Genomic DNA, 26588 nt, shown 5'->3' with positions numbered 1-26588 from the left:
CAGAGTGGCTCTCTCTCCATTGAAATTCCAATTAGAATGTAATAAGTTTATTTTTGTGCGGAGGGAGGAAAACCGGAGAACCCGGAGAAAACCTTCAAGAATCAACTAGCAAGTCTACTTACATGCGCCACTAAGCGAACTCTGGTCAATTGGCTTCATACAAAAGCCATCCAGAAAGCGACTCTCTGAAAACGAAAGTGCCATGCTGCTAGCCAGCCTATAACCCGAGCATCAGGCCTAGGAGGGGGTAGGCTGGGGAGAAGGTAAAAGGGAGGGGGAGCGGAAGGGGAAAGCCCTATACTCAGGTTAGCCTGCCCATATCTTCCTTTGCTGACCAGAACCACCCAATCATGCAGATTAAAGTGTAGACCGGTTAACATGTTGTTTATATTTTGTCTTGTAGCTTTTGACATGGTGAAGGATCCAAAGGAAAGCCTTGAAGATCTGATACACATTGGATTTGAAAGGGTTTTAACAAGTGGATTAGATTCGACAGTTTTAGATGGGCTGCCAGTCATTAAAGAACTAAATACGCAGGTGCGAGGAAATTCCCCCCCCCCCCCCCCCCCATCTTTCATGATAATTTTTTAAATTGGATAACCATAGTAATCCCTTTCATTCTCTCTCTTTTTAGGCAAATAAAAGAATAACGATTGTACCAGGTATGTCATGTCTCCTCTTTCCTCTATTCTTCCTTCTCCTTCTCCTCCTTTTAATTATTCTCCTCCTTCTCCTTCCCCTTCTTGTCCTTCTCCTTCTTCTCCTCCTCCTTCTTCTCCTACTCCTTCTCCTCCTTCTTCTCCTCCTCCTTCTTCTCCTACTCCTTCTCCTCCTCCTTCTCTTCCTCCTCCTACTCCTCCTCCTCCTACTCCTCCTTCTTTTCCTACTCCTTCTCCTACTCCTACTCCTACTGCTCCTACTCCTTCTTCTCTTACTCCTTCTTCTCCTACTCCTTCTCCTACTCCTTCTTCTCTTACTCCTTCTTCTCCTACTCCTACTCCTCCTCCTTCTTCTACTCCTCCTACTCCTCTTCCTCCTTCTTATTCTCCTCTTCCTCCTCCTTCTCCCTAGTGCTTTCATTCAAAGTACATCACATATGCGAGTATCAATATTTACTTTCTTTCCCAGGAGGTGGAATAACAGAACGTAACTTAGAGCGTATCCTACAGGGAACTGGTGTAGAGGAGTTTCATTGTTCTGCACGTGAATCGTCTACATCACTCATGGAGTACAGAAATAGTCACGTGTTTATGGGTGGAGCTCTTCGACCATCTGAATTCCAAATCAAAACTACGAGTTGCGATAGAGTGAAGGCAATCATTAAAATAGCAAAAGATAGCTTATGATTATAACAGGTACGTATTGCATATTTTTGTCCAGTAACACTCACTCTCAAGTGCAAATATCCTCGAAATTGCTTATAATAGTCAACTTCCGATTTTCTAGTTGAGTGGTCAAGCGCAAAAACATTTCAAGTCGGCTCGAGAAAAAAAATGTTATCGTAATTATTCTATCGTTTTCCCGGAGCCTCTATTTTTTTTTGAATAACAACACGACTATATTGTACCATAAGTAGACCAGCGATTGTGCGTCTCTTATTGAATTTTCTTATTGTAGGAGTGGTTTTCATTGTTTGACTTTAGACGCTTTATTAGACAAAGATGGCTATCACAGCGTAGCCAAAACTATTCACTAAAAAAAATTGAATACGATTGAGTAATTTTATTGTCAAATGGACAACGACGAGCATGCGCAGTCCCAACTTATTCTTTCCATTCGTCCCGGCCATCGTATGGAATAATATTTACGATATTTGCCCAAATTTATAAACGTCATGGTCTATAGATCTTGTTTGTTCATGCAGAAAAAACTTCTGCTCTTAATCATACACAAGTTTACGAAGCTTGTTAGGAACGAAATAAAATTAAGTTTTAGGTGAAATAAAAGAAAATTTTGCACTCAAAAATGTTTTTAATGTTTTTTTTTATCAGATTTTTTACTTTTACCCTTGAATGTTATAACACACACAGGCCTAGTTTATGACTTCAGACTCTGTTCGATGTCCTACTGTTGCTCGTGTCTAAACTTGTGTCACCAGGCAACTGCAAATGCTCCCTCACTCGCCTTCAAACTCTGTTCGATGTCCTACTGTTGCTCGTGTCTAAACTTGTGTCACACCAGGCAACTGCAAATGCTCCCTCACTCGCCGATGTGGTCATCGGTTCTCAGTCCTGGCTTCATATGTTAAAAAACTTTCTCGTTGCCTGTCTTCTGTGCTTCGAGCTTCGTGGGCTTCTTCTGCGAAAATCAACTTCGCATTCAATGTGGCTTTGAGAGCTTTAGTCATAAGCCTCTGGCTCAGGAAACGGAGCAATAACTCCCTGTTTTCAAATTATAACAAAATAAACTAATCCGTATCTAAAATTATCGAGCCCACGTATATTAAGATAAAGAGATTTGAACCATTTTCATCTTTTATCGTTGCCAAGACAACAGAGTTCCAGAGCTTCGTGTTCGCTTCCAGGCTTGTACATTTGTGATCTCTCTTCTGGTGGCTAAAAACGTGCCCTAATTAAATTATCTTTAACACGCGTAATAAAAAGCATGCACGGTAGAGAGTACTTGAGCATCGAGTCAACCTCTTGTCGTTAACGTCACGCTATATGACCTTGAACCTCAACGCAGTTGTATAAATACATATATACCTAAGGTGATCTTTTTTGACAGATATTTCAGAAAATATATTTGTATTGCACTTACTCGATAATCGGAATTGCTTCACTAGATATTCGAAACGAAACGTGTTTGATATAACGAATATATTTTGGGAATTTTTGGCAGGGAAGAAATTAAACGTCGGCCAGTCTGACTCACTGAAGCCGGACTTCGACTCTAAGTGGAGAAAAACTTGATGATCTCTTGGCTTGGTTATGTCGAGAAGGAAAAATACCCAATCAGCTAATCCAAAGGAAACTAAATGAAGATTTTTGGGTTTGTCATAACTAAACATAGGGGGACTTTTAAGTATATATCTCTTACCAAGAATAACATTTATAGATTTATGCACGCTCCATAAAGAAACAAAAGCTTCACAGTTACAGAACAATAGGCACAAGACAAGACGTAATAACAAATAATTTACATATAAATTAAACAATTTAGAAGTTGTTTATACGTTCGTGGAATAAAGACGTGTAACTTGGTTCCTACTGCGCGACTGACCGTTGTTAGGTCATTCTCTAAACCGTTTTTCATCTAGATACTCAGGATGAAAGTACTTATTCTTGGCATTCAAAACATCTGAAGATTCTGTTTGATCCAGTGATAATTCGTTGAACGAGTTCGTGCAGTTGGTGTTAAAGATATTGTCAAGGTCTACAGCCGATTTCTAGCAAGTCGTTGGGCAATTATTAACGTCCGGGTTTCAGTCTTTGGGACAAAAAAGCTTGTATTTCTTTGATGAAGTTTTGTGAAACTGCACGAATGTATTATGTCGAATGAGCGAAAGTTTGATCACTCGAAATTAGATTATTTCTATTCTCCACGAGAGGAAAATGAATCTTTAAACAAAAAGAAGCATGGCTTAGGCAAGAAAATCGATGGACAACAAAAAACCTCTTCAGTGATTAAAATGCTTGATGCTTTAAGACTTTCTTCCTACGATACAAACCACAAAACGGTCAACAATAACAAAGCTCTTGTACCTTCTTTTACGAGGTCAGAGACAGATCTGAAGGACAAGTTATTTGTTTGGGGGAAAATAAGCAGCATCGATAAGGACAGAGGAGCTAGAAGACAAGAAGGAACAGTATACAGAAATAATAAAATTTATCGGTTAAGTCAAGAGAAATTTTCACAGTTTGACGACTCTACCGATTCACATTCAGATTCTGCTTATTCGCAATCTTCTGACCTTTCCCGAGAGTCTGATGTTCAGTCCCTAAACACATCTTCTAGCGACTCGGATACTAATCTTTACGTCTATCAACAAATTATTCACGGCGACTCGAGCAGTAGTAGTCCTTCAAGGATTAATACTATTACTGTACATACTGCAAGTGGATTTACTATCGACCTTGATGTGGAAGTGACGAAAACTGTCGTTATGCTCATGAAAATTATTGTATGGCTCAGACAACGCTATCCAAATGGATCCTTCATATGTCAAAGACTTCCAATAGGATTAACAAATTCTCCTTTGAATTCTATTGGGGAGAGCTCTGGAGATGAAAGTTTGTCGTCACAAGAAACTCTAAAGCCTTTAAAGTCTCGAAAAAGGATTTCATTCAGTCCGAATACACTTTTATTTGCGGCTGTTACAGAAAAGTCTTACGAAGAGGCGAAGTCGATATTAGAATCCGACTGCGATATCAATGTTAATGTGCAAACCCCAAGCGGTCAGACGTTAATTCATATAGCAGCTGGAAACGCGGACTTAAAATGCGTTCAGCTGTTGCTTGAACACGGAGCGGATCCCAACATAAAGGATTGTCGTGGATGGGGTCCCTTACATGCAGCGATACGTAAAGGGAAATGGAAGTGTGCTATCTTACTAATAGAGGCTGGAGCTAACTTTGCTGAGTATGCAGCGAACAGAATCAAAGAGTATAAAGAAGTTTTATCAATGTCAAAAACCTGTTATCGTTCAATGGAAATTTTCGTGTGAAAGCCTACGAAGCCTCAAAAATTTTCCCAATTTTTTTCTTCTTCTCTATCATTATTAATTTTTGAGCAGCTTATGATTTTAAAAGCAGCTTGCCTAAATTTTTTTTCGTCGTGTAGATTCATACATGAAATTCAACGGACTGATATAAATAATTATGGGCATTCCAAATTAGGGTTTTTGAATTCTTACAACAACAAAAACATATTGCACACGATTTGGTTTGTGAAGTCAAAATAAATCACCCTTCAGATATTATATTATTTATATAATTCAAAATCATAGATAATGTAAATATGCACGTTGGCTGTTTTAATGCCATTTGACGAGAGGATATTTATATTGGATATATTGAATGTGACAAGTTAAATCATCCATGTCTGACTGATGGATTAGGTGTTTGATCTTAAACCCTGTTGATGGCCTGTTTGGCTTAGCCTGTGTGAATATTCACTTTCTCTTTCTTTGCCTCTCTTTCTCTCTTTAAAAAAGAACCACATTACTGAAAAAGAATTCGTTGCTCGGAATCCCCTTAGTTACCGTTGCTATGTCACACAAGCTCAACAAATTCATAGTTAGGACAGGACAGTACTCAAATCTGTGAAAATAAAAGAAAATTGCCTCGTAACCCTTGTAGTGCTCTTTAAAATAGATACTATGTGGTTTGTGGGACAGGATTTTAACTCAACTGGTAAAACGTCTAATGAAAGGTGCCTTTGCTATTGTCTGAGTCAACTAACGAGATAACGAGCTAAAAATTGCTTTCCTTTAGACGAAAGCTATTTTCAAATGCAATATCTCCAATTTTTTTTTCTTTTCTTTTTGCCATTTCTCTCTCTCAAAACGAAAAAGGATTTTTTAAGGAAGCAACATATCAGTAGTATTCTATATAATCATGGTATACTCATTCCAATTTCTCCCTTGTGGTCTCTGTTATCTAGGGATATCTGGTACGTCCTCCAAAAAATAAGTGGCTGATAATGCGAATGCTCAAACCGTTATTAGTACGAAGTTTTTTGAGTTATTTGCATTTGGGTCCATCAAGCTGAAAATTTGGGATGTGTTGCCAACCCCCCTCTTCCCTCTCGAATGTCTTGTAACAGCCAAGTACTTCGAAGAAGAAACATTTCAACGAGTTTTTAGAAACAGCCTTTATTTCTAGACACCCTTATCATTACAACAATAAAATAAAGCTTATATATTAAATAATCTACAAAAATATTTTTATAGTAAAATAGAATTTTACTCAATCTTTTATACCCTTTAAAATCTTAAAAATATAGTGTGATCCCAACACGTAAGGGAACATCAAAAATCAGAAAATTCTCATGAAATAACTTGTTATTTAACTATTCGATATTAAGATGCTTCTATTCCTTTGTTTCCGCGGGAAAAAATTGCTAAATATAATGTCCATAATTTCTAAGTATCATGCACATAAACAGAGTGTAATTTTTTTTTCAAATTGCGTTGTAGGTTACACGCTGCAATGTTCCATGCAACTTGTCTCGCTGTTGTACTGCGGGGTATTAATGAGAGGATCCCCCGGAACTCGGCTGTTTCAGCCTACCTTTTGCTTCTAACATATTAAAGCATGCAATAACTTTTTACAGTGCTAAACGGAATGAGAATTCAGTAGCGTTAAATTATCGCCTTTGCAAAAGGCACGTCAATCAAAACCTTGGGATTATAACTTGACTTTTATATATACACCTATTCCAAAAAAGGTTCTCTGAACCTAACGAAACTATGGAAGATTGCATAGTGGATTATTCTACCCAATAGGATTGTTCTGCGTAAATTCGTTACATCATCTGCGCTATTCGTCGTTTGCACATGACTTCATAGCCACCATCTTGGTTGAATTAAAAAAAAGATTTGTCTATGTTATATCATCCAACATAGCCGCCTTTTTTTTTTTTTTTTTTGTTATTTCACTCCTCTGGGAATGATTGAATTCAGGGTAAAGCCATTTTTAGCACTTTTTGTTATTCGTTCTTCAATCTCCAATCTCATTTGACTCAAAAAATGGATCCTTTTTGGGGATAGGTGCATCCTAATATTCGTAGACTAGACTGCGAACAGTCCCTATATTTCCCTTGGCGCTGACTCATTGCTTGGTATTTGCTTTGGTTGATTTGGCCGAGTGAGGATTACTATAGCTAGTCTAATATCCCCAGGGGAGGGGCGTGGAAAGTGGCGAAAGGAAAATACAAATATCGAACAATGACCAAGGGAAAGAGAGGGGAGTGGTCGACTGTTTACGGTCTTTTCTAAGAAATGAACTAGTTTTTTAGTGTTGCATACAATTGCATAAAATTATTTTTAAAAATGAACTACAATGAGCTATTTTGTCCAGTTTTCACTTGGAACACAAGCACAAGAATAATTTGGTAACATGCACAGAAACAATTCATTGGTCATAACTAAAGCCAGTTGTCTTTTCTCCCATCTGCAAAGGAACTGAAGTTGCTTTGATTCTTATGCTGGTGCTTGTGCTACAGCGAAAACTAGATAGTCTTACCCCCTTTGAAGCACTGAAGCACTTTCATCTAAAATTAGTATTTGCCAAAGCCACATGCATCAGCCTGCAAGTTTTGCCAGTGTTAATAATCCGGTAACTGTGACATCTAAATATGCTGTATTAAGAGAAATACACTATGCCCGATACATCAGAAGAGATCCGAAAATCCTGCAGTTTTATATGACAAACGTCTTTAAGTCGAAGCAATTTCTTGTGTCATTTTTTGTGCTGCCGTTTGGTTGTAATCATCCATTCATGGGATACAGGGATCTATCATTCGGATGGCTTCTATAAACACGTTGACGATGACAAAGTTTCGGTAGATCTTGACATTAGCAGGAGTGGGAGCCACATGCTGAAAGAGAACATGAGTAGACGGTCAAATTCATATCAAGCAAATCCAAACCTACGAACCTAGGGGAAGAGATGTCATAATGGGTATTTATTCCAGGATTTTAAAAAGATGGGGGGATGGGGGGGGGGGGGGGGATTCCAAAATGGCTGCCACACAGAAAAAGCTGATAAGAATCACACAAAAGCTGGTTAAGATTTTACCAAAGGGGGGCTTCCATGGAGCCGCCCACGGAACCACCCCTGGAGCCGCCGCTGTATCCCTCCTACTGTCCCGGTCTCGGGAATGTCTCTAAAATGCGGGAAGTGCCTCTTCATCTCTAAAATATTGCACCCTATTACGTGCAACATCTGTTTCACCATTGGACTGACTCACTCCCAAAACACTATAGATCCGCTAGGGATCCGCTTACAGTATTAAGTTTAGTGTGCTTGAAAAGTCTTTTGAAAACAACTTTAATTAAAAGGGTAAATACCGTGAGATGTTGGACCGTAGTAAGTAACGTCTTCGCTTGGTCGTCTAGTTCACTTTCATTCAACTTCCTGCCCATTGGAAGTGTCAGACTTTTCGGATATGCCTACATAAAAAAAACTGTCATAAGCTGAACTGACTTTAAAAATAGGATCAGATGAGCCGCGGAAACATTGTTTAAGAATAGTAAATAAATTATTGATCGATGTTTCCTTTTTAAATATTTCTTTATATCCGTATAGTTTCCGTGTGCATGTATCTGTATTCCATGAAGGTCGAACGTTAAAAAAGCACCGATTGTTTTATAATCTTCAATTGCCTGATCAAATTTATATTTGAGAAGCAATAGTCCCCTTCACAGTTCCCTGCGCCATCTTGAAAAGTAGCCGTGCCTTTGCATCGAAGCGAGACGAACGGTGAGCTCGCATTGATAGAATTTAACACCTTGGACAATTATTCACGTCTCACGTCATTACAAGGTCACTCAAGTTGGTGTTAGTACGATTACTGGAAATTCAACGCTTCAGCGTCTTTTTTCGAATCTCAACACAGGAAAGCCAGAGTACTTTATTGATTTATTTGTTCATGTACAGCTGGGCTCTCTAGGTCCTCTCTTTCCTCCATCAACAAACGAGTGATTTCACGATGTAATATTTTGGTTTATTTTTAATTATGCGCTTTTGATGGGCGTATTTTGCTTGTTCTAGAATATTAGCACAATTTGACATTCTCTTACCCTACGAATGCGTGCCACAAGTTCATCAACATGGCTCTTGCCACTGTACAACTCACGAACCAGCTTAGTATTTTGGGGGCTTTGATTGAGTTCGTATTTGTAGACTAGGTCGAAGGGATATTGGAACGTAGCGAGCTGAGGATGAAGGATTGCAAGCTTGAAATTCATCTGAAACAAAAATACAGACCTCCGTTTAGGAAAAGTTTTAAAAAATATGGCAATCAGACTGCGACATGACACGTTTCATCAGGCAGCCGTTTTGTACAAACAGGGCAGTAGCAAGAAAGAGAAGATAATTTTAAATTTGATCAATCCGGGGTATTCCATCTAATTTTTGAAAGGTGATTTTCCGAGGAAGCTAACTAGAAATGCACTGATCGATCGTATTGCTTTCAAAGTATATGGTAATTGCTAATGGATTGGATAGATTAATGAGAGTTTAAAAGTACTTAACGACGTCAATAAGTTAAAAAAAAGTAAAAGTGCGAACCAGAAAAAGTAAGGTACCTGAAAATCCAGAAAATTCAACTAAATCTTCTCTCAACCGACTTTAATCTGTATAAACTTGAGGGGAATTCCCAAAATCTGGGGTTGAGTTTCCTGTTTGATATCCGAATGCAATACCAATATTAGACTGACTTCCAAGAATTGAAAAACTCGCAAGAGTGGACAAAACAAGCTTGTAATATGAAACTCTCGTATTGCACAGTTGGAAGCCTTGAGTTGCAAAACATTGGTATTTTACAGGAAATAAATTCATATGAAGAGAAACTATTCCTGGTTTACAACGGCTATGCAGGAGTTCAAAACAAAATTGTGAAGTTTTCCAGTGGAGGAAAGGAAAAGCAAAGTTAATTCAGTCGCATTAAATCTCTCGTAAATTACTGGATCGCTGTCACATTGCTGTCAAATCAAGAAGCCAAGTAAGATTCCTTCAAGCATCATGCGTGAAACTTTTTAAGCCCTAAAAAATATCTAAGCGTTGCGTTCGAGCCATTTTTTTGGCTCAGAAGCTGAGCCAAATTGCTATCGCAAGTTCACTTGGAACAAAACTAGAAAAGTCTAACTCTCTATTAATGTCACGTTTAGGGAGCATCTTACAAAAATGCACTAGTATTGAGTTGTTACTTGTCTAGTAGTTATACGGCGAAGTATTACATTTGAACTGCCATTACAATTTTATGCATGATATACTGTCCTATTAAGGCACTATAGCTAGATCATTATTCTGGCACAGCTACTATTAAGGGCTAGCCAAAAGAAAGGAAATCTAGGCAGTAATAACACGAAATTATTAAAATCGAAACTCTTACGTCTACAATAATACGTGAATATACTCACCGATTTATCAGGACAAAGACGAACCTTCGAGGAAAGAGTTATCAAACGCAGCTGGTAAATGGGAGGGTTCAGATGTTGCCTGTTTATGAATGGATACTTTTGTAGAAGCTGTTGAATTAAGAAATGCAACAGTTTTAGTTAGTAAAAACGGCTGTGGTGTAGTGTAAAACATCACAGAACTGAAATTGTTTAGTTGCCATAGATAATGATTCATAAATGATTGTATCGCAACCAAAATTGGACTTGGCAAATACACTGTCAGTTGCTGCATAACATTAGTGCAAACGATTCAGGTCCATGTTTTGGATAGCTCTCTCCCAACGAGGAAAAGAAAAGGGGGCATTTTTTGAGTAAATAAAAATTGTTAATCATGAATGATATTCTGCATGATTTTTCACTCTTATAGATTTGCTCTTTCTTTCCTAAGTACTTTGCCTTGTATAGATACCGAATTCTCTTTGGGGATCGAACATTGCCTCTTTATCATTTGTTCAGTCCGGCAGGAAATTTATAGAACTTAGTTTCCTTTATTCTTGTTTGTTGTATTGAATTTGAATCTATGTATCTCACTGGAATGAACTAAGTTCCTTGTATATGATGTCAATATAGGTAATTCCTTATTGAAACATCCTGCTTAATTAAAATGGGTATACTCCAACCGTGTTTTGAGACCGACAATTTTTGAATCAGTGAAAGAGAATATTTCCTCCGCCGGTTTCCTATATTCTCCTTCCGTTTCAAAGGCACATCATGAGGAGTTTATCTTAAACACCACAAGCAGCAATACATTTTCCTCGCTGCCTCACTAAGCTTTAGTATCCCATGCCGTTTTCAAATATTGTTACTGACTAACTAAATGCCTTATGGCCACCTTCCATTATCAAACTTCAAGCAATTTATGGAAAATTCGCGGTACTGGCTTTTCTCCAACACACGAAATCAAGAAGGAAATGTTGATTTCAAGAGCTAGGCCAAAGCCAATAAGCAAGATAGTTTTAAAAGATTCCAGTAACTGCAAACAACTACGGTTTGGTTTCTTGCAGCCAAGCAATAAATGGTGAATAGCATCGTGCATGGCCTGTGAAAGGGAGGGTGGCTTTTTTCCGTGGTTTAATGTATGGAATTTGGTTTTCGCCAACCTCAACTAATGTTTATATTAATATTGCCTTAGTTGTCCAAGAATCACGAGTTCTTAAATAGAACTGACGCATTAGGATTAATTATCTATGTTATTAATTCACAAAAGATTTCACTTTCTAGTACATACCAAACAAACACCACAAGCAGCAATACATTTTCCTCGCTGCCTCACCAAGTTTTAGTTTCCCATCCCGTTTTCAAAAATTGTTACGGACTAACTAAATGCCTTATGGCCACCTTCCATTATCAAACTTCAAGCAATTTATGGAAAATTCGCGGTACTGGCTTTTTTCCAACACACGAAATCGAGAAGGAAATGTTGATTTCAAGAGCTAGGCCAAAGCCAATAAGCAAGATAGTTTAAAAAGATCCCAGTAACTGCAAACAACCAAAGTTTGGTTTCTTGCAGGCAAGCAATAAATGGTGAATAGCATCGTGCATGGCCTGTGCTTTTTTCCGTGGTTTAATGTATGGAATTTGGTTTTCGCCAACCTCAACTAATGTTTATATTAATATTGCCTTAGTTGTCCAAGAATCACGAGTTCTTAAATAGAATTTATGCATTAGGATTAATTATGTTAATTCACAAAAGATTTCACTTTCTAGTACCCACCAAAGTTTTTGCTGTTTTCGCATTGTCCAACATCAATCTGAATTGCAATTGAAAACCAGTTGTCCTCACCATCATGCGGCCTAGAGGGACACCAGAATGATTGACCAAAACAGCATTGGTACTGGTTTGATTTTGTGACGCAGTCACTACAGTCTGACGCGTTGTTGGTGCAGCAATGACCGTTGTAAGCACGATGCCCATCACCATGAAAACAAGAACTTTCTTCAATTCCATTTCTCTAAGAAACAAAAATCATTTGTTATGATTAACGTTCGCTTTTTTGTCAAAAGAAAGTTGCCTCGTGATGGAAAGCCATTAAGGATGCGTTGGTTTTAAGTTCTAGGAAAAACGGGGGAAAATATTAAGAGTAAGAGAAAAGTTTTGGCATTTTGCAGTACTTTTGTACTGCAAACTTCACAAGTTTAATTCTTGGACATTATAATGGCATGTTTTCAAAATACGACATTGCAATGAGATCGAAATGTACATACAAATTCTCAATAAAAGATCTCATCATTATTTTTCTTAATTCTGTTAAAGACTCACGTTCTTAGTTTTCCTTTTTTAGCCATGTCTCCTTTTTACCAAAAAGATATGATCTTCGATAAAACCTTAAAAGAAATTTGCTTTTCGAAATTGGAATCCCGAAAACGCCCAAGCATAACAAGATTATATATGTTTATAAGAAGCATGCGCAGTCCAGGCTGTTTACATGATTTTGTTACTGAGCATCTTTGCTCTATCTCAGGTCGATGCTTGATTTTTCTTCTCAAGTAGCTTGTATGACGACACTGTGTCGACGTTGGAAGTTGATTTTCCAGGTTAAAGTAAGAAACTAAAAAGTAAAGAGTGCCCTTTCTGTGATCGATAACACGCTGTGATACAACAGCTAAAGCTTAATAGATTTATAAAACAAAGCAACGGTTGGGCCTTATTTTGAGAAAGAATCGTTAAAAAATTTAAAATCTGCGAGTTTTTTCTGTCCTTGTATCACATATTTTGCTTCGTAGGAAGGAATAAAGCAACAAGTGCTCCATTAAGGCATAGCAAAAGCCAGCAACGTATTTCAAGGAAGTGGTCCGATGAGGACAAAGTGCTCCAATGTGGACATAGGTTCGATCGAAAACATTTAGAGATATTTCCCCAAAAATTACCAGTGATATCAAAACGAGTTACAGGGACATAAAAAAAGAATCTTTCAATTATAGGAAACAACGATAAACAATAGAAAAGTTATAGGGCCAGAGTATAGACCAATCAACCGAGATCTAGACTAGTATGCACTGCTGTTAAAAACGTTTCAATATCTCACATTGTTTTGTTAGCAAAATTAATAACATATGAAGCAAGAGGTTAGAATTATTTTCCTAGCTTGAAATTTACAAAGTATATGAACTGAGATTTATCAACTCTTAAACTAAAAACATTTCCTTCCTCAGAAGAAAAAGGTGCTTAAAATTGGCACAGGTTCAAAACTTGTACAGACAAGTTAGCTGAAATATTCAACAATAAATACAGCGGTAATGATAGTTAAATATTTTTCAAGAAATCAGAGTAGCTTAATCAGATTGAAGACGGTAATCTATTGCTTACCTAGAGTTGGTGTGTCAGGTATAATCGTCTGGTAGAGATTTTACAGGTTGTTTGAGGGGTTACTCCTGGCTTCTTCTTAGCTCTGGCTGAATGCTACTTTTCTCTCCATTTCGTTGTTCAGTTTATATACTCTTCTTTTTTCTACGCCTGGGATTGCAGTTGCTTTTTTCATGGCGTAAAAGTCTTAAAATAAAAACCATAGCAAAGCGGATAAAAACTCTGGGATGTTGAAATTTGGCTATTTCATTCCATGAATTTCTATTTCCTTCATCGTGACGACTTGATTAACACAATATCATATACACTCCCTTCTCAGAGTTAAGGAATAATTATTCATCGATTTTTCCACGATTTTTGACATGTCAAAAAATTCCCCCTCCATGGGGTGCCGTTGAAAAAGGAACTAGAACTTTCAGAGTCAAACAACCTCTAAATGAATTTTCTTGATTTTATTCATGGATTAACAGTAAATTAAGATTTTTCATAGTTTAAAAAATATTTCTATTTCCACTCTTTAAGTTTAAGAGTTAAAGCGCCATCCCACTTTAGGTCATTAAACGGTCGTTATATCGTTAACTCTTAGTATGCCATACTTGCGGCGGTTAAGAATAGCACATTATACTTCTTCTCTTGGCATCCGAGCCTATAGTCAAACATTTGATGTCTGTTTTTTCAGTAAATACAGTTCAAGGGCGAGGCTTCGGCAGTGCTTTGTAATTCACATCTTAATTCTTGTTTGGCATACTTTAGATATTTTGTTCTTTTTCCAGAATTTCAGAATTTCCTCATTTTTTGAGTATGCAACAACGTCCACAGCATTCTTTTTCATGTTGTTACCGCATCAGTTTTTAGTGATTTTACTACTCTTTCATTACATTGGTATTATACTCAACGATACTCAACTCTACTCTCAGTAAAAAGAGCTCAATAAAATCATTTTTTTTCATATTTAACAATACAAGAATGTCCTGTGCCTCGGTAACTTGGGAAGTTTACAGCAAATCCTGGAGATTTTCCTTCAAAAGTGTGGAAAAGAAGAGCCATCATTGCCATAATTTCTCTACATCTTCAGTCAAAGAAGGAAATAAAGCTGCAGATTATTATAGTGAAATGTAGTTTTTCTTGCCTAAAGACAGTACATCTGATATGGTGGGCCCTTTGAAACAATCTCCGCATCAACTCAATATCAAAAACTATACAATAAATTTTATTTCTCATGAGTAAAATGTTATTGTTTTGTCCTCCAAAATTGAAATGTTGTGCTACAGAGGTTAGTTCTATTTCATGCTAGAAGGACACATGAATTAGTATTACAATTTACTTCACAAAACTGTTTAGTGATTTGCCGGTCGTTGTATACTGTCTATTTATTATAACTAGAATTAGAGGGTCAAATGTGTGCTGCATAATATTTCTTGTAAGATTATATGCCAAATATTGTGACTTTGTACTCGTTGCATTGTGTATATTTTGGTATACAAATAAAACATTATCTAATATCAGAAACTCATAAGGGGTTTATAAGTTTTTGCTCCATTGAAGGACTCATACGTCCAATAAGGCATCAAAAATAACCGGCAATTTTGTTTTAGAGTTAGGGGTGCTTTTTATCATTTTTTTAGCCTTCGCCGACCTCAACCAAAGCCTATAAATATACACAAGTTCCGAAACGTCAGTAGGTTAAGTACGTTTTTCCTCTAAGGTACTAAACATTCATGGTTTTTATATGTTATCTTTACACCGAGCAGTTCATATAGATTTTATTATCCTTGTTCATTACAAACATCATGTCAGGGATCAAACTGGAATAATACAGATTTTTAGTTTACATTGCTCATAAACAATCTATCCTTTAGTGTCATTTGTTTTTTGTTGTCCTTCCTACTACACTAAGACACTGATCGTAGCATATTTGTTGAGAGTATATGATATAATGCAAGACGATTGCAGTTTTTCTTTTCATCTTTTCGTTACATTCCTTTTTCTTCCCCAAGTAATCGACATACCACTGACCTGTGCAGTGTAATCAAAGCATCACTGATCTAATGTATGTTTGGTAGTCAGTGTGGATAATGGATAAAATGTACTAGTGGCATGCACATATACATATCTATTACTTTTAAGTTTGGTCATATCAGAACAAACAGAATTCTAGTCAAAGCAAGACCGTTTTATAGCTTCTGGTACGGATTGTGTGCACTGCTAATGTTATTTCTCGGGCTTGGAGCCATCATATGTTCATATGTGAGTAGAGTTTCCTTGCTCCACAAACATTAACTTCCAATACAGCTTTTTGATTTGTCTCGAAAAGTGGGAGCTTTGCTTTGTTCTGGTTGTCTCAAACTGAGATTCAGCAGTCAAAGCGAATAAGAATTTTTTGATACATTTTATTGAACGGAAGTTAAGTAAATTTAAGAAAGAGATCGGGGGGAAAATATTCGCATAATAGATTAGCTTCCGCTAAACTTTTATAAAATTTGATGAAACTTTGACAAATTAGAAAGTCATCATAATTTCATGATGACGTCAATCGAGGATTTTGTCCTCAATTATGTTTACTTACAAAACATCTCAAAATATTCTTTTCATTACCAAAACGCAAGAAAATGTCTTAATCTGGATTCTTCTTACTTCCTTTCCTCAAAATCGCATGCAAGATACCCCTTTTTTAGTTTGCAGCTCACTTTCAAAAATCAGATTGTTTTTTAATAACTCCGATATCTCGGATGATCTCTGATAGACTATGAGACAGCGATTAGCTTTGACCTTTGTTCTCAGTGTTAAGGACGTTGGAGTATAGTGTACGTGATGAAGAAATGATCGTTTGTTTAGAACACACACACAGCCCGTGCAGACATCAATTTGGTGGTACTTATGCACGTGCCATGCAGTTAAACCCCTTAACTTTGGCCTTATTATTTTTCGTCTGTCATAATTACATACGTCAACCCTTCCGCTTCTTTTTATACAAACCAGTAATGAAATTTAATTGTGTTAAGATGTGTTTTACTTGTTCCAGAAACACTTTTGGGAAATAGTCCGGCTCTTCGTTTTTTTGGGCAGCAAAGTAAAGACAAGATTTTTGAAAATTTATTCTCTGTTAAAATTAAGCGACAATGACCCTTGAATCCAATTGCGATTGATCAGGTTACTTCGAAATACTGCCATTAAAATTTAAAATCAGAATTCTGTTCTTTTCAACTCCATCTTCGATTCTTTTTATAATTTCCCATCCGGAATATTTGAATTTTCTTTTTCGAGTTTAGTCCGCCACCTCTCCACACTTACACAAACCCCTTCATCTTAGGGAGGAAGTTAAGAATGGTCGAAATCCCTGACCATTTTCGTGTAGGTTTTACTGAGCAAAATTCATGTCTTTTGATCACAATTTAATTCACATGTTTAGATTAGCTGACTAGGAATCCACACGAAATTAGTCCCAGCAAGTGACTAGAATGCTTTTTCTAATTAACTTGATTTTCTTTAATTCTTCAGAGTTTTGAACTGGTAAGAAAATGGGCCACATTTTTGCAGTGGTTCCCTTCTGAGTGGATCAATTCCATCTTGCAAAAATAACCAAGTTGCAATTCCCATTTTACCAGGCTTAAAACTATCTATGAAACTATTAGGAAATGATTTTCCTTTGGTGTTTTTGAAGCAGGAAATGTAAACTGCATGGGTTCCAAAATAGGCTCGCAAAAACAGTAATATTTGTAATAAGGAAGGCATTTTGACTAGTAATTTTAAAATACTGAATACTTGAACAGTAACTAGATACACAAGAGGAATGATTACATAGGGAAGATAAAAATCTTTATTTATCTATGAAACCTTCAGAAAAACAACCTATGGCCATATATCACGTGTGATGTTACTATGGTAATGTGATGACGTAATTACCCTAGGGTGTCGTAGATTGAGAGAGGCATGTTTGTACGACGCTAGCCTGATCCATCTCTGGATTAACCGACACCATAATGGTTTGATTTGAATTCTAGGAAATTCTAGAAGAAACTCGAACTTCATTTTTTTGGTTACATGTAATTTTTCTAATAATAAACATGGTATGCATGAAAACGGTTATCATTTAACATCACCAATCACAGATACCCCTGTATTATATCTTCCTTCTTCCTTTTTTTTTTTTTTTTTTTTTTTTTTTTTGTTTATTTATTTATTTATTTTTATTTTTTATTATTAGCATAAATTGTCTTTGCATTCTCATGAATAATAATATTCCTGAAGCATTCTGCTAGTGGTAGTAAAATGTCGCCATCATGCAAAATGTCTGTTATCATGGCAAATTCGGGTACCATTCGTTAAAAGGGTCACCTCCACCCACCTTACCACAAGTGAGAAGCGCCTTTCTTTTCATAACAAACACCTCTTCCAGGAACTATAAAACAAGAACGCAGAATGTTCGCCTTTCAACACACGCTGCGATATTGATTGGTTTATTGGTTTATTGTTTATTGTTTAGGATTTTCCCGTCTTTTCACCCTTCATAAGAATTGTTCATCACCATGATGGTTAATATGTATATGTATCAGTATCAAATGAAAGGAAACTCTGATTACGCTATTCGCCTACCGAATACTCAAGTTATTTTTAGACTAGACTATTGCACTCATACAGAATTAAAGGAAGTGGTATCTCCTTCATTGCTATGACAGTTTCCCTGCATTTTGCGAGTAGCAAGAATAGACCTCTTTACTATGATGAGTGTTGTCCCTTGCTTGACGTTTGCGCATGGGAATCTCATTCCAGAAAAAAAAATTACTCGTGGTCTGAAATGAACAACAGTACGTCCAAGGTAAAGAGGTTTATTATAAACCCCTTGCATGTGACCTCAAAGCAGCTCAATTTTGAGGACAAAGCAAAAGAATTTCAATCTCATGAGAATTGGAAACATATTGTTATGCCCTCCAAATTAAGCTGCATTCCGACGTGCTGCAAGGGGTCTATTACTTCAAAATATGTACCAACGTTTTATTGGTATATATGATAAACTGATCATTTGATCATATTATGAATGGAAAATGGCGCAACATAAGTAACACACATTATTGAATACTTCTTATGCATCCGTTGCATTCCTGTTGGTCTCCGAAACAACGCCCTAGCAAAATAATCGTTAGAAAATATATCTGTTGTAAGGAACTGTAGGTGTAGATTTACCTAGTGCAGTGGCCTGTCGTATCTGTTTTGTCTTCCGCCCATAAAAATTATAAAAATAATCATTATGATGCTATAATCCATGACTATTTTTATATTATTATATAATCACGCTCTGATTGGTTCAAAAGTGTTCTACCTGAGAACGGAACATGCAAGGGCTGTCTATTCTGATCCGTAATTTAGCAAGAAGAGGAAGACATAATCAAAATAGATTTCCTGCGTCTCTCGATCCAGAGGCTCATGCCTAAAGTGTTAGACGCCTCGGCCGGATTAAAACTTAGAAGTTGAGTTGATTTTCGCAAATATGGGAACCGGAAAGCCATCGTGCAACAGTCAACTCTACCCAAAGAGGTTCAAATATGATGGCGTGTTCGTGGATCGATCGATCGAGGCCATGACCATGAATAGCGGTAAGAAGCAGCGCATTAGCAGCAAACACCTCCTTTGTTTTCCAAATAGCTCAGTTTTTTCTATGCCTTAAGCTACACGTTACCTTTACAGCATTAATAGTTGAAAGCTTATCCTTTCATCGTTTCATACATACTACGGAGTCGTACGGGAAAAAAGATATCATATTTCTTAAGAGGAATTAAAAACGTGAAAGTAAACTTGTTTGAGCTGCTTCTGTGTATAAAGCATAAATAATTGACGGGAATGTATATAAGGAGCTTGAACACCTTATAATAAAAAGTCGAAGTAAAGAAGCCTCTTCCTTAATAACAATTTCAAAATGACTGTTTCCTTATATAATTCAGTGACCGTACGCATTTCCAACGTGCTTGTAGTGTAGTGGGCGTATGATATTTTTCTCTTAATATTTATTTTATTTTTTCACATCGAACGCAGCAAATTTCTACTGATTGAGGTTAACCCGACAAGAAGTCCCCTTTAACATTAAGAACATTTCCCGGAAGTCATGTCATATTCGTTTTGACTCGTTTGTGGATTTCTTAGAAATGTTTATCAATTATTAAAGCGTTATCTAAGCGACGAAAGAAAAACACATGATCATCTTGCGGCACATATCACATATCTGTTCAGTGTATCTAAATAATATTTTTGAAACCATACAGTACTCAATCATCAAACACTATCTATATTACAAAAAGCTATTAAAATAATTGCACTTAATTAGTAGTCTTTGGATGGGATAATAAGGATTGTTGCATGTAGAACTCTGGCCACAAATTACTTTCAAATGTGATTAGCTAGTATTTTATTATAAGCATTTACGTTGCAAACGTATTTATCGAGTAGTCCATCTCGTCTGTTTGTTTTCCTGCCAACCTGACTGTCTGTCTGTCTGTTTCCTCCATTGGTTGTTGGTTAAGCAACAACAGTGATTTAAAATAAGTGAATTGCATACTCTTTTCAATTTATTTCAATTTTATTAACAAAGTATATTAGTATATTGCACGGCGGCAACACTACAACTACCAGGCTCATTTTAAAACCATACAGTACAAAAAGTACAACAACAACTGCTGTATCTACAAGAAATAATATTCTTAATTTCTTCCCAGTTCACATCAATACTTTGGGTCCAACATTCACAGCAAATTTTCCTTGTACGTTGCCTGATGGTCTGAACCGTGCCACGATATAATACTCAGAATTGTCTTTTGATGGAGCGATTCCAAGTCCCATTTCTTTCGAACCTTTCCACACAAGCTGCAAGTAAATTTCAAATTGAATGACCATTGTAACTGCATCTGTCATTGTATTGGGGAATACATATTAACAAAATTTATTTTAGAAATATACAACGGTTTTATGTCTCTTTCATGTAATATCAAGCACATAAATCAACGAAAAATGCTGTTTTATTTTTCTTATGAAAAAAAGGCGTAAGCTTTTTAGATACACTTATCTAAAATGGCATTAATTGTTGACCAATCAGCTCGCGCGTTAGGGCTCAGTTATTTTATAAAAATAAACTGTCTTTCTTTTATGAGGGTGACTCACAAACCCCCGGTCCTAGTTCTATAAACGGGTTGGAAATTTAGAAGGATTTATTTTTTAAAGTTAGGAGAAAAACTTAGAGAGCAACACCTTGAAGCACAGTTAGAGAACCAACAAGTAACACTAACTACAGTGCTGAGGGACGGCGCATTATCAGCGTGCTTTCCAACTATGAAAGTTTTATTCGAGCAGGCTTTAGATTTTGTAGCTGTACTAACTGTTTACCTGAGTAAAGTGTCCAGTTGCCTTACTAAATGCAGGGTTTTTATAGTCAAACATTTTTTCCTCTTCATACCAAGCATCTATCGCGTTCATCACATCACTGTTACTTGCTGGTAGCTTAGCAATGTTCTCTCCGTCTGTCATTGACGTATCGTGGTCAAGTGTTCCTTTCTGAGCAAGCTTCTCTGCCCAAGCTTGGGATTCATTTGCCAGTTGTTCGTTCCAGAATAATGGCGCTGAGCCATGCATTGCTCTATAAAGGTTTATCAGCATGAGAGATTTGTCATGTTGGTCTTTGTCCACTTTATTAGGCTTCTGGGATGGAATTGTGGGACCTGAAATATAATGATTAGTTATTTAAATCATTCGTACGTACAGAACGTAAGAGAACCGAATCCTTAGAATCAATATAAGTTAAGAAACAGTAATGTGTGGCAAACTGACCTGTTGTGGATACTGTTGGTCCTGTCGGAGTAAGTGTAGTTGAACCAGATGATGTTGCTGATGGTCCTTTCGTTCCCCCTGTCGGGGTAAGTGTAGTTGAACCCGAAGATGCTACTGATTGGGTTGGTGTGGTTGGACCGGTTGACCCCCCTGTTGGGATTTTAGTTGGTGAAGCAGTCGATTCAAGTGCTGTTGTGGCATTTGTTTGAACTGTGTTTGGCGAGTTGGTTGATGATGTAGCGTTGGGTGCTGGAGCCGTTGTGGGAAGCCTCGAAGTACTTCGAGATGTTGGAGGGTGAGGAACACCTACAGCTGATCAGTTAAGATATAACAAATACGATTAAGTTATTATTGTGAAGTTATTATTGTGAAATTACTTGTATACTTGCTGGGAACCGGACTATTGTGCGGAAGATCGTGGCTTAAGCCTCGCTGCTTGTAACATCTCAGGGTCTTAAAATAACTGAGTAGAAGCTGCTGCCTTCGTTCTAAAAATTAGTTTTAATGGTCAAAACCTCATGTGGCTTGCATTATTACTTAAAATGGCGATGCCGTCCCATCCAAAAACGTTGAAAGTAGAGGGCCACAAGTTTATCAGTTGCTAGTGTTACTTGTCACCCCCATTATAAATAAAGTCGATTTTATTTTATTTATTCATCACAATCCTTTGTTTTTCAAACTTTGGTTTTATTTCTAATCTATCAGTGAAGTGAGTAAACAGGTCTTATTGCAAAGTATACACGATAGTGTGGGGTAAAAATATGTGAACGTAATTAGATTGAACGGAAGTTTGAAAAACGGGATCACGATCAAAGGAATTTAGCATTAATGCAGAGAATAATATACCTGTTGATAAAGGAACGAAAGTCACGTTTGGTTTTCCATTGCACTCTGTGAAAACATTGTTAAAGAGGTTAAGGAATGCACGAAATTCATCAAGTGTATGTTACGAGATGACATTGATTCTAAAGGAGCGATTGCACGGAGCAATTTGTCTCTGCAAATTGTTTCGCGTTGCAACACAAGTTGCTTGGAGCATTGCAACGTGTATCCTACTGCGCAATCGTTACAAGAAGTAGAATTCGCTTCTACTTTTGGCAACGATGGTTTCTCCGCGTACACTCTTTTTGCAAGACAAGTTGCAGAGAAAATTGCTCCATATAATCGCGCCTTAAGACGATAATGGGATACAAGATTAAGGGATAGCAGCGTAAAGGCCATGGGTTTTTTAACCATCTCACAAAAGCTCAACTCCAGCCATGCCTTTACAACTGTCAAGCCTTCTATTTTGTGTAAGTTTGTATATTACAGAATATAATCTTGCAACTTACTCTGAATGATCTTCTGTTGCTTGGTTACTGTTGTTATTATTAAATATTCACAATTACTGCTTCCTTCGATGAGAAATACAATAGCAAATGCTTTCTTAAAAAAGCCATCATCTTTATCTATCCTACTATTCTCCGTCGCTTTCTCCCTCCCTCCCTATCTCCATCCATCCATGTCTCTTCCTCAATAGATCCCTCCCCCCATCTCTGTCTCCCTTCGTCCATCTATCCCTCTACCCATCCACCCTTTAATCAATCCTTCCATCCATTCATCTGCCTTCGATCCATGCATCTTTCATCCATCAAACCTTTCTTCCTTCTTTTTCCATAATTCCACTTCCATTCCATTCTTTTATTGAATCTATTTTTAAGCTATATGACTTCTCCCTTTCGTCTCTTCGTTTTATCTCCTGAATTACCTAGCTTCTTGGATGAAGATGTGCTTGGTATTGTGCTTGAAGTCGTTGAAAGAGTTGTTCCTGCGGGAGTTGATGATGTCATTCCTCCTGTCCGAGAAAACATTTACAAATTATGGGATTTGTTTCCTACTGTAACCAGTCCGCACAGACGCACATGCTTTTATGAAAACCGTTTGCAGAAATCACGTCAAAATTACTGACTATCGAGACATCATTGGGTAGCGATGTAATCATCGTAGGATCGTTTTCAGTGCCTCATTTCTTTCTAGACTACAAAATCAGTTAATATTGGAAAATTGGAATTGGAGTTGAAGTTGGCACAGACTTTAAAGCAATAGCAACATCCGAGTCTAACATTGTCACATGAGATGCATTCAAGGATCTGAATATGACGTTTTTGGCATCAATACTCAATTTACTTTTAATCTTTCAAATTTTGGACTAAGGTTGATTAAAAAACTGAACTTGAAAGAACTGCATTTGTTTTCATGGTTTGTTATTGTGGCCCATTTAAGATTGCTTTAACAAAAAGCAACGAATCTTTTTACCAAGATGGCAGCCATGTGACGCGTGATCATGATATGACGTAAATTATGTGAGGTTAAAATTAGCATGATATCGTACCTGTTGCACCAGAAGGGGTTTTTGTCATACTGGGCGTAGTTGGAGGAGTGGTGCCTGGTCCGCTAGAAGGAACTGCTCCTGTGGAAAGAAGATCCAGCTAATTGTAGGATTGGTGACTCTTAAACTTTTAGACTTAAGATTCTTTATTATTTACACATATTAATTAATTTACATGGTACTTAGATAAGAATTACAAACTATAAGTTTTAGTTATACAAATGATACATTAAAGATGAAAAGAGAAAGTGCGTTGGGGGTTGCTGAAGTAGTTAAAACTTTCGAATCATGACAAACACCCACACTGATAATGATTTTTAATATTTTTTCGTTTAGGGCCAACGCTGAATCATATCGAAGCACGACACTTTGAAGATTTATACCAGAAGGGTCGCCCACAAACATAAACACAAGCCACTGATTGGATTAGAAAACCAAGCAAGGCTGGAGTCTACCAAACTGTGAGCTGGCTGGCTGTTGCTCGTTTTGATGAGCAACAGACCCATTTGCACAGGTTAGGCCTCGTTCATAATTCAGCTATTAATAAATACTATTAAAAGGCATTGAGATTTCAAAACATTGGTATTGTTCGAGCTGCACATTCTTTTCCGGGCTCTTTAAAAACGAGGCTATCGAGAGACTAAACTTGTGCGAATGACTCTGTAATTGAGGGTCACAGCAGTATTGGAAAAAGGGCTATTGTATTGTTAATAGTTCTTCTGCACTCTTTAATCTTTGTTATTTAGCCACAAACTGAGAGTCTGTTTAGAAAATACTAACCTTCTGGTAATACATTCTTTTTAAAATCTTCTGCGCTGCCCATATTGCCTCGGGGACTGTATCGAGCAACTGTGATAAACCCATACGTCTGGCTGATTCCAACGCCAACACCCAACTCTACTGACGCCTTCCATACAACCTAAAAAATAATAAAAACTTTCGGATATCCCTTGAAAGAAATGAGTGAGGTTTGGGCACACATTTGTCACACGGAGTCTGGGTAACACTGGGTAGACAGCCATTAACATACAGATGACGTGAAACAAAATGGAGAGATATTGCAGAGCTGAGAGACCTCATAGCTTGTAAATTGCTCTCAGACAGCATTTGAGCGCACGGATTATGCAGGATAATGATCTATCCCGAAAGCATAAGGGGAGAGACTAGTTGGCCCCCAGACCGCACCTGCCACTTATCCCGCAATTTCGACTTCGAACTAAAGTGGAACATAATCTTTATATCCGGTGCTCTCTTTTCGCTTCTAATTTGAACCAATTCATTGGAACCGTGGCCCAGTGGGAAAAAATGGGTATTCAAAATACTACTGAAGTCGAGTCGAGTTGATGGCTGACCTCATCAATTTTTTTACTCGAGTTTTCGTTCTTTTTTTCGATTTGAAAATATCTAAAACTGCTAGAGCTGACCGAAATTCTAAAGTCCCGATGTATTTCAACAGTACCTGCGTGAAATGAAGGTATACTTTTCCTCCAGCTTTAGCTTTCCCCGTATTAAAATCATAATCGTTGACTTCATTGTACCAATCGGCTACCATCTCTGAACACTGAACACAATCATCTTTTTTAGCCCCCATGCATTTCTTCTTGGGAGGAGAAAAATAAGCCAGATTTTCGCCTTGGTTTTTCGACGTCACCGACTTCATATCGTGCTCAAATTTGTCCTCTTTCGCTAACTGGTCTGCCCACTTTTGGGCATCAGCGGCTAAGGATGCCGACCATTTCAGTGGTGGAGATCCATGCTTTTTACGATATTCATTGTGGGCATCTAGGCAATTTGTGTCAAAACCATCCTGGCAGCTAGCTGTGAAAAAAATGCAATAGTCAGTGACAGATTGCACGACTAGTACTATGATATTAGGCATTGGTTTGAGTTAAAACAGTCCTACAATGCGCTGCAATGCCAACTCGATCCAGTTTTTTCAATTAAACTTGAAATAGCAAATATGTTGCTATTAATAGCTGTCATTTTAATTCGGTCTCGTGTTAAATTTTTACCGGCTAAAAGGCAAACTCATCATATAAATGCACATGGATGATTGAGAGCAGTATTTGCCGTTAAAATGTGGGTTGGTATTTCTTTTCATGAAATTCATTACGTTCAGGTGATTAATATCAAGCAATGGGCCATTTGCTCCAGTCAGTCTCATGGACCAACCCCTCATTAACTTATGCAAAAGTGACTTAAAACTTACTTTGATACCGTCATTGATAAAATATCTTTTTTTAACAATAATCCAGTATCCAGAGGTTTCGCCGCGATTTTAAAGGACAAAGCAACAGATATTTCCCGTTCTTTGAAAAATGATTTTTAAGAAACATCGAGTTTATTTCTGGCCTATAACATTGCTCTCGTGAAATTTCTCTAAAGATCAAGGAACCAAAATCGTAATTCACTTACCGAATGAGAAGAACGACAGGAACAGATTAACGATGATAATAAATAACATTGTTTAACTCAACTAGAAAATAATTGATGATAGATGTAATGAAAACCAAACCCTGAAAGACAAAAAGAAGAAAGAACTGAATGTCTTGAGAAACAACACTAACATGTGAACTGGGACTCTTGACAGTCGATTCCTGTTTTTTCCTTCAGCCGGGTGTGGGAGGAAATTATCTATGAGGTCTATAAGTGGCACGTGTGTAAATAACAAAGCACTAATAGATTTCCATTGTCGGTCCTCTTATTGATCATAGACGACGTATTAAAGTGCTCAAAACTCAAGTGGAACCACTCTAAAGTAAAATGTAAAACAATTATGTTGAGATGTAAAATGAAATTAAATACCACCATTAGCTATGAAAAAGCGATGCGAAACTGTCCCATGAAGTGCCGTAAATGTAGGCTGGTATATAGTTTTCAGGGGGTGTGTGTCTTACTTGTACAAAGGTCGTGTAGCGGTAGTACATGCACACTCGCCACTCTCTGGGTCTTTATTACATGGGTCTGCATTACATGACAGT

The 26588-nt window shown here is 37.2% G+C and overlaps 4 protein-coding genes across 9 annotated transcripts in view; 2 read left to right on the top strand and 2 right to left on the bottom strand.

Moving 5' to 3' along the window:
- LOC116302039 (copper homeostasis protein cutC homolog) overlaps nucleotides 1-26588 on the top strand; it is a 46696-nt gene that overhangs the window by 6339 nt on the left and 13769 nt on the right. For 2 of the 4 annotated variants that reach the window (XR_004197810.2, XR_004197809.1), the window contains exons 6-9: nucleotides 404-537; nucleotides 635-662; nucleotides 1129-1355; nucleotides 23944-24121. Coding sequence is in view for 2 of the 4 variants with exons in the window: in XM_031711232.1 (XP_031567092.1) it covers nucleotides 404-537; nucleotides 635-662; nucleotides 1129-1346 (380 nt within the window). In the remaining 2 variants the exon portion in view is untranslated. Of the gene's footprint in view, nucleotides 1-403; nucleotides 538-634; nucleotides 663-1128; nucleotides 1961-23943; nucleotides 24246-26588 lie in introns of those variants that run through there. The other 2 variants (XM_031711232.1, XM_031711231.1) reach the window with 2 other exon arrangements.
- Nucleotides 2788-5291, top strand: LOC116302038 (uncharacterized). Its single transcript, XM_031711230.2, has one exon. The coding sequence runs from the start codon at nucleotides 3491-3493 to the stop codon at nucleotides 4664-4666; it is 1176 nt and encodes a 391-aa protein (XP_031567090.2). The 5' UTR covers nucleotides 2788-3490; the 3' UTR covers nucleotides 4667-5291.
- On the bottom strand, nucleotides 5906-10422 carry LOC116302040 (uncharacterized). Of its 2 annotated transcripts, none has more exons than XM_031711234.2 (4): nucleotides 10088-10422; nucleotides 8747-8914; nucleotides 8015-8116; nucleotides 5906-7542 (listed from the first exon to the last, which is right to left on the bottom strand). In XM_031711234.2, the coding sequence occupies exons 2-4, from the start codon at nucleotides 8912-8914 to the stop codon at nucleotides 7441-7443; spliced, it is 372 nt and encodes a 123-aa protein (XP_031567094.1). In that variant the 5' UTR covers nucleotides 10088-10422; the 3' UTR covers nucleotides 5906-7440. The 2 variants fall into 2 exon arrangements, with proteins under 2 accessions (XP_031567094.1, XP_031567093.1); XM_031711233.2 differs by lacking the exon at nucleotides 10088-10422 and adding an exon at nucleotides 9254-9411.
- LOC116302035 (uncharacterized) lies at nucleotides 20035-26125 on the bottom strand. Of its 2 annotated transcripts, XM_031711225.2 has the most exons (10): nucleotides 26023-26125; nucleotides 25067-25425; nucleotides 24388-24526; nucleotides 23611-23688; nucleotides 22987-23073; nucleotides 22571-22633; nucleotides 22086-22130; nucleotides 21240-21551; nucleotides 20799-21130; nucleotides 20035-20282 (listed from the first exon to the last, which is right to left on the bottom strand). In XM_031711225.2, the coding sequence occupies exons 1-10, from the start codon at nucleotides 26069-26071 to the stop codon at nucleotides 20136-20138; spliced, it is 1611 nt and encodes a 536-aa protein (XP_031567085.1). In that variant the 5' UTR covers nucleotides 26072-26125; the 3' UTR covers nucleotides 20035-20135. The 2 variants fall into 2 exon arrangements, with proteins under 2 accessions (XP_031567085.1, XP_031567084.1); XM_031711224.1 differs by lacking the exon at nucleotides 26023-26125 and having other exon boundaries at nucleotides 25067-25529.

This window comes from Actinia tenebrosa, unplaced genomic scaffold (genome assembly GCF_029948245.1).
Source record: "Actinia tenebrosa isolate PJP-AT-01 unplaced genomic scaffold, QUT_ActTen_1.0 PGA_scaffold12__29_contigs__length_12842862, whole genome shotgun sequence".
NCBI lineage: Eukaryota > Metazoa > Cnidaria > Anthozoa > Actiniaria > Actiniidae > Actinia > Actinia tenebrosa.
Note: the sequence above shows the minus strand (reverse complement) of the source record. Positions and strands in the feature narration are given on the sequence as shown.

Bases quoted from the DNA above. Each gene is read 5' to 3' on its own strand.
- LOC116302038 (XM_031711230.2), top strand. From the start codon at position 3,491: ATGTCGAATGAGCGAAAGTTTGATCACTCGAAATTAGATTATTTCTAT.
- LOC116302040 (XM_031711234.2), bottom strand. From the start codon at position 8,914: ATGAATTTCAAGCTTGCAATCCTTCATCCTCAGCTCGCTACGTTCCAA. The intron at 8,117-8,746 runs GTAAGAGAATGT...TTTTTTATGTAG, and splicing joins TTGTGGCACGCATTCGTAGG to GCATATCCGAAAAGTCTGAC. The intron at 7,543-8,014 runs GTATTTACCCTT...GTTCTCTTTCAG, and splicing joins CTACGGTCCAACATCTCACG to CATGTGGCTCCCACTCCTGC.
- LOC116302035 (XM_031711224.1), bottom strand. From the start codon at position 25,486: ATGCCTAATATCATAGTACTAGTCGTGCAATCTGTCACTGACTATTGC. The intron at 23,689-24,387 runs GTTAGTATTTTC...TTCTTTCCACAG, and splicing joins AAAGAATGTATTACCAGAAG to GAGCAGTTCCTTCTAGCGGA. The intron at 21,552-22,085 runs GTATATTATTCT...TTAACTGATCAG, and splicing joins TTTCGTTCCTTTATCAACAG to CTGTAGGTGTTCCTCACCCT.